Here is a 16546-nt window from a genome sequence, read left to right on the forward strand (position 1 = left end):
CATTAAGAGTTTTAAGTTGACACCTCTGAGTAGCAGAACAATGGACTTTATTGGCTAATAAGAAAAAGCAAATGTTAACCTTTTTAAAAATCAATTAAGTCAGTTTCTGATAAATGTGACATTTAAGCAAAGTCTTCAACCACAGGCACAGTCTGAATCCCAGTGTCAGGTGCTGCAAGTGAAGAGTGTTCCTAGCACAGATGGTAGTTAAGTCTGTAATTACTATAAACTGCATAACATTTCACAATGACAAAAGCAATCAAGCCAGATCTATTATGGTACCATCAGTGCTGCTCAGAGCTTCAAAATTAGTTCGTAGCACCCTCTTGCTTTGACTGACAGGTGAGTTGCACAGTAGCAATTGTTTTCCTGCACCCTACTTCTGCCAAAAGTTAGTTCCTTCTATTTTAAAAGCATTATACTATCAAAATTAAAAGATTTTCTTTTCTAATCAAAATAAATACAATCAAAATGGAACTGCTTTCTATTCTAGCCATTCTTATCTAAAGGAAATACTTACTGCTGTTTGTACTATACATTCACATTTGACTTCTAAAACTGAACACAGGAGTGGAGTTTGATACCTTTTTTAAAAAACACTTCTTTCTTTGTGAAGAAGAAGAAGTTAGCCTTGACCATTTTTCTTAGAATGATTCAACAGCTTCAAAGTCACTTCTGTAACCCAGGAAAAGAAATGCAATGAAAAAAACCCATCATCCTGGGCAGTTTAGTTAACATTCATTTTTCACTTTTAGGTTTTACCTTAAAGAACTGAGCATTTGTTTAGAAGTGTCTTCAAACTCTGATTTCATATTTATCACCTTGCTTAGTTTATGTCAGTGCAGTTCAATTACACACCTGGAACCCCACTAAAATGCCTACAAGCAAAACAATAATTTCAAATATTTAGGCACAGAACATAAATTAAGGTTCTTCACCATTACTTAATGTTACTCCATCAGCAATATTGCTGTGTTTATCAGCCAAAAAAGTTATTTAGGTGAGTTTTCCCATTTTTTCCCAATCACAGCAGGATTTCTAACATAGAAAGAAGGCAAGGCAACAAAATGAGATGAAATTTGAAAACTGTGGCAGTATTTATTCAAGCTAAAACTAGTTCAGTGGTTTTCTTTGGAACACAGACTATGTTCTTTGTCAAAACTCTGTCTTGTCCCACTTTCTATTAAGTGGTTATTTGACATTACCTCTGCTCTGTGAGCCAAAACTGCTGCCAACAAGCCTCAACTGAGAAAATCCTATTGACCTCTTCAACTGTTTATACTCATATTAGCTCCTTGTTCTTGACCTCCTGACCTACTACCAAGCACAGAGCAAAAAAATTAGTTTAGCACCTTATTTTGTCCTGCATACCTAGAGCTGTCTAAAACAGCCACTTCCTTGTCTTCTGCTCTACAGTTTTCTCCATAACAAGGTTTTATGCCAATAGGTGCAGTTACAAAGTACAGAATTATGGAGTTTTTAGTACAACCAAAACTCACAGAAGCAGAACAATAGCTACCAGACATGATCAAAGCAGCTCTGCCAGTGGAGTTCAAAGGAGAAGGCATCTGGACAAAAGCACAGCAGTGCCAGCTCTTATGTCCAGAGACCAACTCTCAGGAGCAGCCTGCCCAGTTGGAGGTGTCTGCTAATGCAATCAAGCAGCACAGCTGCAAAAGGCTGAGTAATTCAGGTAGAATGCTGGTTAAAAATGCACAGTGGATTCTATTCACCATGACCTCCTCATTGATTCTGGATTTTTTGCCAACAAGTCACTTAAGTGTCTTTAGGCTATGGGGTTGCAGCATTTGAAGGTGGTTAAGTGAGGATGTGCAGCTGAATTTGACATCAGGCTCATACCCAGTACTCCTCACATATATTATTTCAAAAATGGCCACCATGCATTTTAGTTAAGAGCTACAGATGAGCAGCTGGTTCCCATTTCGAAATCTGATTTGGAAAATATACAAAACCAGCTGCACTCAGTTCTCTTATCCTGAAAATATCGTTCTTTTAAAATATTTTCCATATATAATTTACAGCTTCTATACTTTTCTGGCAAGGAAACAAAAACAAGTCCTTAGACTGTGTAGTCTAGCTTGCACTAAAAAAATCACTTATTTTATGCAAATTTAGAATAATTAACAAATTTAACTGACCGTTATTCCAGTATAAATTGAGTGGAACTACTGTTGGCCCACAGAACAAATGTAGTACACCACTGCGGCAGCCCATCCTGGAAGGGACAGGCTGTAACTCTGTCACACAGGAGTTAACAACATTGGACCCTGGACACTGAGAAGCCAATACAGACAATATCCACTCAAGCTATGGAGAGAAGTAAAGGAGAAGAAAAGAGTTATGGGAATGATTGGGAGTGACCACACAAATAGAGCCTACACAATGATCTGTGATTGTCTAGAAGCTTTCTAGAACATTCCCTCATGGGCTATATAAGTGTGTGCTCAACCCCTTTTTGGGGTCTTCTAAAGGAGCTACACAGACCTGCAAATACTGGACTTCTAGGGAGTGAGGACTTTATTTCTCAGAGGTGGCTGTGAGCAAGAATTTCAGTTTGTGTTTTGCCCTTGTGCACCCCCTTTAATTTCTTCTTACATTAAAGCTTTCAGTTTCTAGCCCTTTAATCATTCCCATCCCTTTATTACTTATTTAGCCACTTCACCGACACCATCCCATGATCAGGTCAGGCCAGGAACTGATGAAACATGTGCTCACATTATAATTAATTTTTCAGAAGAAAAGACTGTAATCAAAGATTTTAATAAAAACTTGATACTGTAAAAAGATCTCTTAATGTCTGGATCATGATATCCTGCTAGAGAAATGTATTCTATAGGTTTTCAGATGACTCCAGGGCTGCCAAATGCAAAACCTCTAACAAGACAGGCTTACTATTCTGCAGCTACTGAAAAAGGCTAAATGAATAAATAAATAAATAAATTATAATGATCAGAACCAATATATATGTAAGAAAGTGGACTTAAATATTATTGCCATATTTGGAGATTCTCACAGTTGGTTAAAGCACACGAGATATGAGATTACTGTGAGAATTGCAGTATTCCAAAGAATTTCACAAGTGTTTTCTGTACTTACATATGGGACCATAAACACAGATGACATCTAGGCAAAAAATAAGCTGATTAAACATTTTCAAAGCATATACACTACCTGAAATTAACACTATTTAAATTATTTGTGGCAGTTTATGGCTTGCTAAAAAAATACTGATTTTTTTCCTGCATTTTTTCCTTCAGATTTGAAGACTCTTCTATTACTAATAGCTATCATGACAACATTTCAGTTTATCTAACAGACACAAATAAGCTTGCTCCTATTAATCTGTTCTGTTGAAGGAAAAATAACTCCTGTACATGTTTTCTAGATCAGAGCTCTATCACAAGAAAGAGCAAAGATCCCAAATATCTATTCCACCAAGACCTTTTAAAATAGGGAGAAAAAAAAAAAAAAAAAAAAAAGAATTAATTTACTTATAGCAGTAGAAATTAATTACAAAGTAATTATAGCCAAATTAAATTTATACATCCTTTAAGTATTTCAGAAATAATATCTTCTATGGTTCTGTGATTCTAGAAAGGAGATCTTGCTTTTTCTAGCAGTATTTAACTCCATTTTAATTAAATTCTGCACAAATCATTTTGAACAATTCCTTCTGGCAATCTCTTTCCTATGGCCATTGAGGCTTACTACAGATCATCAAGCACATGAACAATTAACTTTGATGATAAAATCTACCAAATTCTGAAATACAGTTCACTAATTATTATGTCACTGCTTCAAAAGTATGTTTGAAATGGACAGCTGTCTGGCTTTATACAAAGTTTGATCCCATTTTTAAAAGGGGACATCCTGCCAGAGATAAAACAGTAAAGATTTTTCTTCTGCAAGAGCCGGTGCAGGGAGAGCAGTAGAAATTCTTCCCACCACATCATTAGGAAGACTTAAAAAATAAGGGATTAAGAAAAAAGGATCTTTGAATCACTCATCCCCCAGTCTAGGTCTCAAAATGTATTCCTTTTTTTTCTTTCACATACACCCCCTTGTATATAAAGATGATCCACCAGATCACTGTTTCTGGGGATACAATCAGCATCCTTTGGAACTCCAAAAATCTAGTTATTAAAATAAATTCACTTACAAAATTGCAAAGAACTTTTATGATTTGGCAATCAAAAAAATGCATTAGCTACACAGATAACATGATTTATTCAGAAGTTGTTAGCACTGGCAGCACTGTTGAGTGTCTGTGAAGTGTCAGTTAACTGCATTTACATATGGCAGCAGGCTTGAAGTGTCATATTGCATTTTTCAGCCATGGGTAATATTTTTTACACTGGTTTACCAGTGATTGCTAATGCAAAAATAAGATGTGCGTCTGGAATTTCCAAAAAGGGTAAAACAATCTGAGGACACCAAATACTGTCTCCTTGCCTCTAGATTGAAAAAAAACAACAATGAATCAATGAAATGAATCAATTGCATGATCTTGCAATTAAGAGCATCAGTCTTTAGCTCCCTTCAATTAAGCAAGCTCTCAGTTTGCTTTATTGGCATGAAATTGGTATAGAGAGACTGCAGGGATAGGAGGAGAGAGGCAGTTCCCAGCATTCAGCTGATAATGTACACAACTCCAGAATTCAGTTCTGGAATGCTTTTGAACCTCAGTCCCAAAACCCTGGCAAAGAGTTCATATGACAAGGCTTGCACAGCTTGCAGACTAACAAGGCCATAACCTCATTATATAGTTAAACACTTGCATTTTACAAGTCAGCATTTTAATCCACAGTTGAGCACCAAAAGAGAAGTATCCTGATTTTCAGAAGTGCTGATTGTCCACACTTCAGTACACTACATGCCTAGGCAAGGGCATATGGATTACTATTAGGATTGTAGGACGGCCAGGGAAGCCACCAAAGTTTCCATTGCAATTTTCCTAGGAAGACTGAAAAAAAGTTGTTGAATCTAGCAAGTGTCCTGTCTTGCACCAATCTCAAAGAGCATGGATAATTAAATTCTGGGAATACACTCATTTGTCTAATCTGGGACTACAGCTCTTTGGCTAATGTCACTGTCAATTTTTAATACAGTGAAGACAACGTTTTAAAAAAATTGTACTTGGGTACAAAAAGATCAAAACTTCAATTCTAGGATATCTACTGAAGACCCATGGCAATGTATCTATTCTCCCATGCTAGATTTTATTTTAAAAGGACACAACTACAACAAAAAACAGTATAAAAATGCAGTTGTACAGCAATTTGCAAGTACTTGACATACAAAACAGTGAGCCATGATGGTTTATTGCTAAATAAGCCAGTGGCAAAACAAATCAATAACAACCTAATGATGAAGAGGTTATTTCAGTGATACTTATTAATGGCTTACTATTTGTAAGCAACCAAGCAGCAGAGGCACCCATGGGCATGGGGCTGATCCACTGCCATGGATCAGGAATCTCAGCAGCAGCAGTTTGGGTGGGATGCTCTGAATAAAGCACAGTAGTGTTGCTGTCTGGTAGAGGTACTCAAATCCAATTAGCCAGACTGTCAGTGACTGAAAGTTTTCCCAAGAGCTGAAATATAGGTAGAAATACTTCTTGACTTCTAGTGGAAAAGAGACAGAGCTGGGATAAAAATGACAGATAAGTTACTGCATTCTGATGTGAACTGAAGCCAAACTTCTGATATTTTAATTTACTAGAGTTTCCAATGGGGAAAAAAAAAAAAAAAAACAATAAAAAAAGAAAAGAAAAAAAAAAAGAGAAAAGAAAGAGAAACTGCTCCTTCTGACAGCCTGGAAAACTCCTGTACTTCAGCAACAACAATATAAACCTTGTTAAAATATTACACTCACACAAATTATTCAAATAAATCAACATTCACTCCATTTACCATACAGTGCAACAGCTAACTTCTGTTGGGAATGCTGCCCACCATTTGCTGGAGCTATAAAAGATGAAGGAAAGTAACTGAGATTATCCAGGCCTTTTCCATTTGAAAAATCCCTTTCTAAAATAGTTTGGAGAAGAAAGGACTAGGAACAGCATGTTCTTCACTTCCTGAGTTTTGAATGGCTGCAGCAAGTCTGGGACATAATTGAGCCTTATTAGAACATGAATACATCCAATTTGAGTTCCAGAGTCAGTTTTGGTACAAGGGGCATATCAAAAATACTAAAATATTCCCCCACTTTCTTTATCTTATCTCAAAACTCAAAACAATAGCCTTCTCTCTCAGTACCATGCTTGAGGATTTTGTTACTTTTTGATTTCTTTAAAGGATGAATGAGGTTTCATTTCTTCAAGGCTCTTCTGCTGACCTTTGCTAATTTCTCTAAGGTCTTGCATCACAAACAACAATAGGTCTCTCTCTACAAACAAACTTGATGTGATTAGGGTCTGTCTATCCTGCTGTGATTTTGCTTCACTGACAGACTCACTTTTCCTTATACTACTTACTGCATCCAAAAAGTCTCTGGAGCAAATATTTGTAACATTTCCAGCAATCAGAATGATTAAACCACCAAATGAACCAACAGCAAATGGAAGAAGAAGGATACAAGGCATTAAATTAAAAATCAAACCAACCAACCAAAATTGCTTGCCTTCATTCTTCTTTCTGTGATGTATTTATAAGGATATTTATATTAGGAGTGAATTAATTAACCTACTCCTCCTTATGTAACACTACACAGAGAATCAGATGTCTTTACCAAGTCTTCTTTTCTCCATGTCAGAGTTCCCTGGATCTGGCAACTGAAGGAGTGCCAAATGTGCACACAATCATCCCATTTCAAGAAACACATTACAGTTTACTTCTCTTTTTCCCCTACACAGGCAGGTGAGGACAATTCCAAATAGGGTACCCCAATGAGCACCATGGCCTGGGGAAGGGTTCAGGGTTCCTTAAAAACCCTCCTAGAGATGCCATCATCTGCTGACAATTTCAATGTTGTAAGTGGAATCACTTACAAATCATCGTGGTTAATCACAAAATCTGAAGATTCTTCTCAAGCAAACCATCATAGTTGCTTGAACTATTAGAACAAAATAAATCCTGATTATGAAACTGTTTTGAATTTTCCTCTTCCACTGCACTGTCCATTATCCAAAGAAACAGTCACAATGCGGAGTTTTTTTTTTAGTCCAAGAGCCATTCTTAATAGCTAATCAAGCTAAGGAGCTTCTGAATGGTCTTATCTCCTGAGTATTAAAAAGTCCACCTGGGAGTCTAGGTGGACAGAGAAGCCTGGAGCCAGGTAGTTTCAGGAAGAATGCAAACCCCTTAATGACTGGAAATGAATCTCAGATGTAAGCACAGGAAGGAACTGAGGGTAGGTGCAAAGAGCAATTCTAGCTGTAGTCAAGGCAGCCTACAGGCTACTGTTGAAGGATCCACCTTTCTCATCTCCTGCTGTCTGCTGTGATCCTCATTAGGAAGTTAATATCACTCCATGGTGAAAGGAGCAGGTAGTCATAGACTTGAAAAATTGTTTAAAAGGGCCTAAGTCCCCATGAGGGAGAAAAATCTCTACACAGAAAGATCTTCACTAAGTCTGCCATAGGAGGGAGTTGTTGCAGCAGATTTTTTCGTGCACACTTTCTGACAGCCAGTTTAGCTTGATCAATATGGGAATTTGTAGACACGATATAAGTCTTGGTCTTGCACCACTGCAGTGCAAAAGAGGACAGAGGCACCAATGCTCTCACAACCTGTGCTTGGACATTCTGTCAGAATGACTGTGTGGTCCAATCACTCCTTTAACAATGCACAACTGTATGCACCTTTTAAGTTGACTTCTTGCCAGTACAGTCTCTTGCCAAAAGTAAGGGCTGTATGAATTAATTAAGTCACAAATTGAACTATATTCTAATGTAAACTACTAAATGAAAACAGCTAATAAAATATTTTTCTATTTTGATTTTGTGGATATATTGCTTTTACAGTTGTTCTCAAAGTTAGCTAAACCATATTTACCAAAAAGCACTTCTTTAAAGTAGAGCATGAAGTGAAATGAAATACTGCTACCATCTGTGAATAATGTAATCAGGCAAATGAGGAATAATGACTACATCATGGTAATTTAGGATGGAATACAGTGAATTACAATTGTCAGCAGCTTGGTTTATAGCTCACAAACTTGAGAAAAGCACAGCATATAAAAAGAGTGGGGAAGGATTTAATCAAAATATCACTACAGAAGAGAACATAAACAGCACATGGCATTACTTTTCAGGGGTCCACCACATTATTTGCATCTTGAAGTATAAGTGAAAACTTACCATCACACACACTCAAAGATAATTTCAGTCATACAGGGCTACTCATACACATCACAAATCCACAGGGTTTAGCTCATAACTAATAATAAGAGTAATAATTCCATCCAATTATTTCGGGTGGTGCTAGGTAGGCAAGCAAATAATCTATGGAAATTACCCCAGATTATTTTCATTTTCTAAGTTTCCTATCTATTCATAGGCCAGAGGTGCAAGTCAGTATTTTCCCTGCCCAGTAAAATTACTTCTGTTGGGGATGATCTGCAGCTGGTAGGATGCTGTTCTTCCCTACTCTGACATTCTTTAGAGGGGCTCAGCATGGAGTTATCTTTACCAGATTTGTGAAAACGAAATATCCTTTGAAATAGCGAAAAAAATCCATATTCTTTAAATCTACTTCTTGCATTAGACAAGGAAATTCAAGTCCCTGTTACTGAAAAGGTGCTTTTTTTCATCTCCTTTCCTTTCTTGCTTCGTCTCCGTTCTATGTATTTTCTCCTCAAGCAGTTCCATAATCCTTTCACTGTTGTATATGAATACCTCTTGGCCCCTGATATATTTCTCTTTGCATCATCACAGTCAAACAGACAAGAAACAGGAGCAGGAATAAAAAGAGTTATTTTCTCTGGTTACACAGGAAGCTTTGGTGGATCAATCCAGCTACTAAAGTGTTGTTCAGCAATCCATACTCTCAAAGTTTCCTCTGTAAACATAGATATTTAAGAACAACTTGCCATTTGGAAAAATTTACTTGTCTGTATAAGATGTTTTATGACCGTTTCTCCACAGGGCAGAAACTTAACAAACGTTTCTGAATTCCAGTTGGTATTATGTTGTTCACTGATTAAAACAACTGTCCATTTTTTTTTCTCCTGTCGTAAAAGATTTCTTCCACTTAGAATATTTCTGTTCCTCTAAATTACTGCACTGACACAAAAGCAAAAATCACCTGGCAATGCCCAGAGAAATTATAGTATCTGCCCTCAGAGAGGGTAGCTGCTGGCACTGATAATAAATAAGTAAACAGATAAATATATACATGTGTAAATAAATAAAAGCTGTTCACTGGATTATTTGTCACCAGAAATCCAGATACTTTCCATATGTTTCTGCCCTCACTCATCTGGGAAAAATCATACTGTACTAGTTCTATTCTGCCATGACTGCATACTGGATACTGTACCAAAATCTTTTATAATGATTAGTTTAAGTTTTGGGTTTGTTGGTTTGGGCTTTGTTTTATTTCTTTTAATGCTGACTTTCATAAATAATGAATAACATTTTTGGGGTGAATATAGGAGAGGCTGAGAAGAGGGAAGTACTGCAGTTGAGGAAACAATACCTTTTTATAAAGCATTTTCTTTATTGTCATGCCATTCATTGCATAAAGGTGACATTTCAGCATGAAACACTATAAATTATGCTGCATCACCTTATAAAAATCTAGATTTTCAAAATTCAACAATCAATCAAGATGATATCTAGGAAAATTCCCTGGAAGCCAATAAAAGCCTGTACAGAGTGCACCACCCTGTACTGCTACCCACTCCTTCTTGCTCCCAAGCAATGCTGCTAAAACCTGGCTCTCACTTCTGTTAGATTTAGCCTCTCTGGAGAATTATGAAGGTGAAAAAGATCTAAAATAAGTATTTGACATAGCTTTCTGGCTTGAAAATATCTGTCATCACCCTATCTTTAATTTAGACTTATTGAAAATACATGACAGCCTTGTGCTTTACAGTGTTCATGATTATGTATGTCTTGGAGATGTAATGAAAACACCACAACAGATTTCACCAGAATTTATCCCATTCCCAGAACTGATTAGGCAGTGCTAAATAAGAAAGCTTCTTTTGGAGCACCATGGCAATAACTAACAAAAATATGACTAACATAAAATTTAACAGACCAAACAGGCATCTAAGATTAGCAAATACTCGCTCAGTGAAACAGCAGCAAAAGGCCAAGCAAAGTGAAAGGAGGAAAAACATAATAGAAACTTTCATAAGGAAAAAATAACTATCATGTTACCAAAGTATGCAATTACCTAGATCACCACAGTGGTTGTAAAGGGAATCATGACCTGCATGTTTAACAGCCAGACCTGCTGTGCCAGAATCAGCTGTAAGTGCTGAGTCTGCCAGTAGCACATTAAACACAAATCTGAATTTAGAGAAATGTAAAATTATTGAGCAATTGGACTTGATTTTGATTTAACTACATCACTTTTCCCTTCACCTTAGTAAATGGGTATCATAGTAAATGTAGGTGTCACACTACAGGCAAAACAATTCACAAGTATACCATGCAAAGCTGGAATTACAATCTCAAAATGTGCCACTCCAAACACGAACTTCAACCACTGCTGACCATAACAGATTTAGCTGAGGACAAAGTGATCTTTCAGAAGGTCAAGCAAACACAAATTGCTCAAAATTGCTCAAAATTACAGAGCTTTAAAATAAAAAGTAAAATTACTCAAAATTACTGAGCTTTAAGTAAAAAGTGCATGTCAACCAGATCTTCAAACATTACTGAGATAATCTTCGGCTTGACTCTGATTATTTTCTTTAGTATAGAGAACAGTGGTTCATTTCAAAGAAATAGCAAGTTAGAGAACGCATTATTTTAGAGATTCTCAAAACATAGACCACAGAGAAATTTCTAATGTTCTGAACATTCTTTTAGGGAGGTGACTCTATTAGGAAGGTTCATCAATGTTATCTGCAAGGGAATGTTCACCAGAGTAGCAAACATACAAAAGGATAGAATCAAACCAGCAACTTCTATAGGAAGATATGAACAAGGGAATAGCAGAGGGGATGATGGGGAAGTGCATAATAGGAATATATGTGTATATGAAGGAATATGTGCTTCAGGCACAGAAATTAATACCATCTGCTTGACCAAGTTTCTTTTGCACAGCAACCAAGGCAGAAAGAACAGAAGTTGTCTATGTCCAGGTAAGATCTCAACAAGACTGAGGAGCTGGAAAGTATTTCCAAGTCCCACAGCTCCACTTCACCTTTGGGAGGCAGATGCAGAAAACATATTCCTCTGAGGATCACTGTAGTTGAGCTATTTTAAATACACACATTGAAAGCAGAGCTAGAACTCCAAACATTTTAACAAACAAGGAAAATATGAGCAAACGTGTTATTTGACATGCAAGGAGAACTATTTAATGCATCACAGTCTAATAATAAATTTAACTACTTTCTGTATAGGAAAAGAGAAGCAGTGAAAGAGTTGACTTGGTGTAGGTCCATACCATGACATTCTAAATTAAAAAAGCTTAGTCCTGTCAAGCTCTTAGTCCCATGGGTTTGGTGGGGGCAGAATCAGGGATTGTCAAGTGTGATAGCTTCTTTAAGGCTGCTGACATGTGATGTATGAAATCACAGAGACAGAGATGATCATGTAGGCACACCACTAGGCACACAAAATGATTAGGTAAATATTTAACAATCTAAATATTGATAAAAGTTTGAAAAACTGGTTGTATTCAGATGAATTTTACTACTCATATAAGCCATAAAACTGCAATATTGAAGGTAAATAGTTAAGGCAGTTATTAACTCTCAAAATATTATGCTCAAAATAAAAATGATCAGGAACCTTGCAACTCTGTCATCTTTTCATGTGCTACTGACCTTTATTTCTCTCAAGATGAAGTGGAATTCATGAATAAGTAACACAGATGTATCACTTACCTTGCAGTCACAGCTTCCATGAATTCATCAAGAAGATCATCATAGGCTTGACCTCTAATTCTCTTGTGTCTCAGCCCAATATACAAAGGATCTTTCAGCAATTCCTGTTGAAAAAAAAAAATGTTTAAACTATTACATGAGCAAGTTACAATACTACACTCTAAGGAAATAAGAAGAGGACAAAAATACAGTGTTTGAGGATTAACCCAAGCATATGAAGTGCATATCAATTTATCCACCTCTACATTTAGACCAAAGAAACAAAGAGATTAAAGAAACACCCTTTTGTATCAAGGAAAAGGGATACTCCAGTCTCAAAGCAAGTGTATAGTTTCCAAGTGAAAAAGGAAAGTTTACTCTGGGATGTCAGGTTTTAAAAGTATCTTTTAAAGCTTTAGTTAGTAATTTTCTATTTTTCTTTTATATCTTGAAAATGCTCTGATATTTTAAAAAAAGCCATTTTCTTTATTTTATCATGTTTCACAAATCTCTCACAGAGCCCATCATTTCAACTGTGTTGATGAGCTGATACTCAGAAAATGTGCTATTTTCTAAAATTTAATATGCTAAAAACATATTCAACCCTTTGCCCTTTTCCTTAAAAATTATTAAATTATCAGTTTAGAGTCTATAATTCTTCATTTCAGCTATCCATGTTCCATGGGTTGGATATGATTTCTGAAAGCCTACGCTTTATTCTTGTACTTCTCCTTTCTTTAGCTTTATGATCCATACTTCCCATAAAAACACTAAGCCTGTATCATTCCATGTCTCCACTACCAGAAGGCCTGATGCATTTCTAAATTATAACTTACAAATTACTAAATCTGTACTTCCCCACAGCAAGTCTCATACTTCCACTGGCTCTCCCAGGAACTCAGGTATAAAGACACTCTTCGTTATTATTTCTCACATGCCTCTGAAAACAAACTATTTTCCTCTTTGTATATAGTGTGCAATCCTCCCACACGTACCCAGTTTGCAGAATAGGTCAGAAGCTTGGCTAAACCTTTTCCATCCAAAAACAATGCAAAAATGAAGCAAAAAGTCTGGAAGATTTCTCTGCTTGACCCAGACTGGGATACAGAAATTTGATTTCTGAATTTTAGAGAAATGCCTAAATTTCCATCCCAGATTTTTTTACATTGTAAAACTGAAAAAATTCCTGTGTGTCACAAGCCCCTGTTAAAAAATTATTTGAATAAGTATGAACCTTAAAATCTTTGGTGGTATTCTGCCTCCCTGGGAGTATCCTGATGCAGACCTATAGATAGAGATGTTTGTCTCCCTCACTTCTCTCCACTTCCACAGAGATGTAAAGAAATAGGATTAGAATGCTTTAAAAAATCAAGCAGGTGTAAAAGCTGAACTTTCTTGCTAAATAAAACTTGCTGAATTAATCACCAATTCAGAACAATTTGCAGTACATTACTTACAGCCATGCAGAAGTTGTTAGTTCAGATTTTAGAAGTGAAACCAAAATGAAGCTCAAAATTAAAATTACTTTGTAAATGAAAGTGACATCATTACACTGTATTTTTTTTATTCCCTTCACCAAAACACCAGCATTCATGCCTACTTAACTTGTTTTTTCCCAGAAATAATTTTGACTGTGTATTCACAGTATGTATTATCCTAAATATTCTAGAAGCAAAATCAAAATAATAATTCTCTGCCTACTCTAGATACTGCAGGAAAAACTTGCAAGAGTTTTATCTGGTATCTCTCAAAGTAATTGTGCCTTTTGTAGTCTTCTTGTTTTGATATAATCACTTCAAACTTTGTAGTCAAGCACTATTTCTGAAATTATTTTTTCATTTCCATTTTGAGTTTGTCTAGTTATTAAAAATGACCTCAAGACCTAAAAAATCAAGGATAAATTTATATATATGGGAGGTGAATTCACAAGAAGTGCAAATTAACTTTTTAACAACAGGAAATCTTCAGGCAATTTTGGAGAGCCCATACAAGTTGTCTCATGCTTCTCACCAGATTGAGCACACAAGGTTGGAAGGAACTACCAAGCCTCAGGAGCCTCTGTCAGGAACATCACAGTAGGACTCAGAAACAGCAATCTCATTTCTAAAATCCCATTGCTGCAGTTTTCCATGCCAGTAGGCTTCTGCTATTCCATGGCCTGTGCATGGATATTGAATGCTCCACTGTCCAATTCAGAGTAAATAACGTAACCCCTTTCCAACTCCCCTAACTTTTCTTCCTAAATGGATTTGCTATCTTCAAAGATCTTCCACAAGCTTTTATTGAGCAATGTCTGTTTTCTCATTTTATAAAAGGATGCTCAAAATGATTTAAAAAAAAATAAAATTTGGTCCCTGTAGTTTTTAAATTTTGAAGACATTTCTAAAACACTTTGCAGCCAGACTGAATCAGTCTGATTCCCTCAAGAAGGCAGTTTAGATGGGCAGCGATTCCGTGAAAGTGGAAGAGAAACAGGCATCACATTACTGTGTTCAAAAAGTGCCTTGGGTCTGCCTTGAAACATGCATGGACTCTGATACTCCTTTTGCTACTTCTGCATTTTTCATGTCTGTGAGCATTTAAATCTATGCTCAACACAAAAACTCAGAACTCCACAGCAGCTCCATTTATAGGACTGCTTGAGTTTATTCACCTATCGCTGAAATTTCATGCGAAATATTTAAAAAAATCATTACAGTGTTTCTGAAGTATGCATAAACCTCTAGCCTGGGAAGTCTCACAAGCAGAGACAATTAATTTAGCAACACATCTCTGATGAAAAGCATGGCCAGCTATATACTCAGAGTTCAGAATTCCTTTACAGCTCAGTGCATTCTGCTTAACAAACGTTACAGTTTGACATGAAATAGCCCCAAAAAGTTCCTTTATGGTCCTGTTTGGAACAACGTACGAAGAAGCCCGTGGCGGACACAAAAGAACGAAACCTTCAGCAAGTGAAAAGAACAGTGGTCACGTCTGAGCCCTGAGTGGCAAACCATTGTGCACCCGCTCCCTTTCCAAAGGCCACTGAAGAATGGATAAGCTGCTTAAGCACATTATCCCCTTATTCAGGTCAACACCATGCAAACCAGGACCGTGGTGCTTGTTTTTTTTTAGAGGGTTCACACATCTTGAGAGATTAACATTTGCTACTAACTATTTCACGGCTTTCAAAATAGATTACCAAAAAAAAAAAATTTCTGTCATACAATCGCGTATGTCAAACTGACATGATGATTAGGTACTTTTCCTCAATGACTTGGGTTTCTTTTGTTACCCACCTTGTTGTCAAAGCTTAAACTTTGTTTTGTTCTTCTGGAAATCAAATCTGCCTCAAAAAACATAACTCTCCTTTTTGCAGGTTGGTGGGTTTGTTATGCGTATCCCATGATACTAAAAAGTTGATATCCATTTATTTTTAGACATGTTTATTCTAAGACTAAAAAAAAAAGTTCTGAAACATTTAGATTTACCAATGTGGTACATTCAAGCTCTAATAGAAATAGTGTTTTCTAAGAATAAAGGGCTTATTTGAAGTTCTGGTAGTGGAAATATAACGTAGATCTACTCAGAATTAGCTGTGCAAAAAAAAAAAGTTCTTTGAAGCACCACCTGAGAGCATTAAAACTATAATGATTGTTGAAGGTTTTGAGAAAAAGGCAAACAGTTTATGCCATCTTACTTAAAGAGATCAGCAAACCATCAAAGTTCAAGCAAGGCTGAACTGTGCACCTGGCTCTAATTTAGCTACAAAAGCCAAACCAGCGAGAAACAGAAAACTGCACACTTAAATATTTCATCAGTTGAGCAAAAACACTCTGAAATGTCATTTATTCCCCAACTTGGCACTGAGATGTTTCTTTGGAACAAATACATACTTTAGTGAACAGCTTCATGGAAAATTGCAGGGGAACATCTGCAAGACCTTTCCACTGATAAAGATGGAGCAGAGAGAGTTAAGAACCAATCAGTGCTACCTAGAAAGTGTTTGGTGTGTGGTAATGCTTCAGAATAGCAACTAACCCCACACCATTAAAATGCCAAAACCCTCCAGCAGTTCTACAATGGGAAATGATTTTACTAGAGCCACAGTTACAGAGCTAAAAGAGAACTGTATTTGTATGGGATGTCTGAAGCTTTGGGACAAAGACATGCCACATGCCAGAAATTAAACACATTTCAGAGCATGATTCATCTAACAGGGCACACGGTTACCAACAACACCAGGGAAGGCCACTGCATTTTCAAGTCCTAATATTTTCTTACACTAATACATTCTAATTTTTTTTTTGTAACTTCCTTGTCTTAGTTTTAACAGGCTGGGGAATGTCTAGTGAGCACAGGAGGGTTTCTGCTCTCCAGGAGAGTTGCATATTCCAAACTTTTATTTTTGTTCCACAAGACAAATTTCACTTGATATGAAACTTTTTCCAATAAAAACATGTAGCTGGTTAGGAACATGCCAATGTTTTGGCCTTAACTTCAGCTCCCATCAATACTCATTACCCAGTAATCAATATCTACATTCATTTAA

General features: G+C 36.5%; 1 protein-coding gene across 2 annotated transcripts in view; it reads right to left on the reverse strand.

The window, feature by feature from the left end:
- ME1 (malic enzyme 1) overlaps positions 1–16546 on the reverse strand; it is a 150559-nt gene that overhangs the window by 55315 nt on the left and 78698 nt on the right. For both annotated transcript variants that reach the window (XM_079327104.1, XM_079327105.1), the window contains exon 6: positions 12034–12137. In XM_079327104.1, the coding sequence (XP_079183230.1) occupies positions 12034–12137 (104 nt within the window). The remainder of the gene's footprint in view (positions 1–12033; positions 12138–16546) is intronic.

This window comes from Erithacus rubecula (genome assembly GCF_903797595.1).
Source record: "Erithacus rubecula genome assembly, chromosome: 2".
NCBI lineage: Eukaryota > Metazoa > Chordata > Aves > Passeriformes > Muscicapidae > Erithacus > Erithacus rubecula.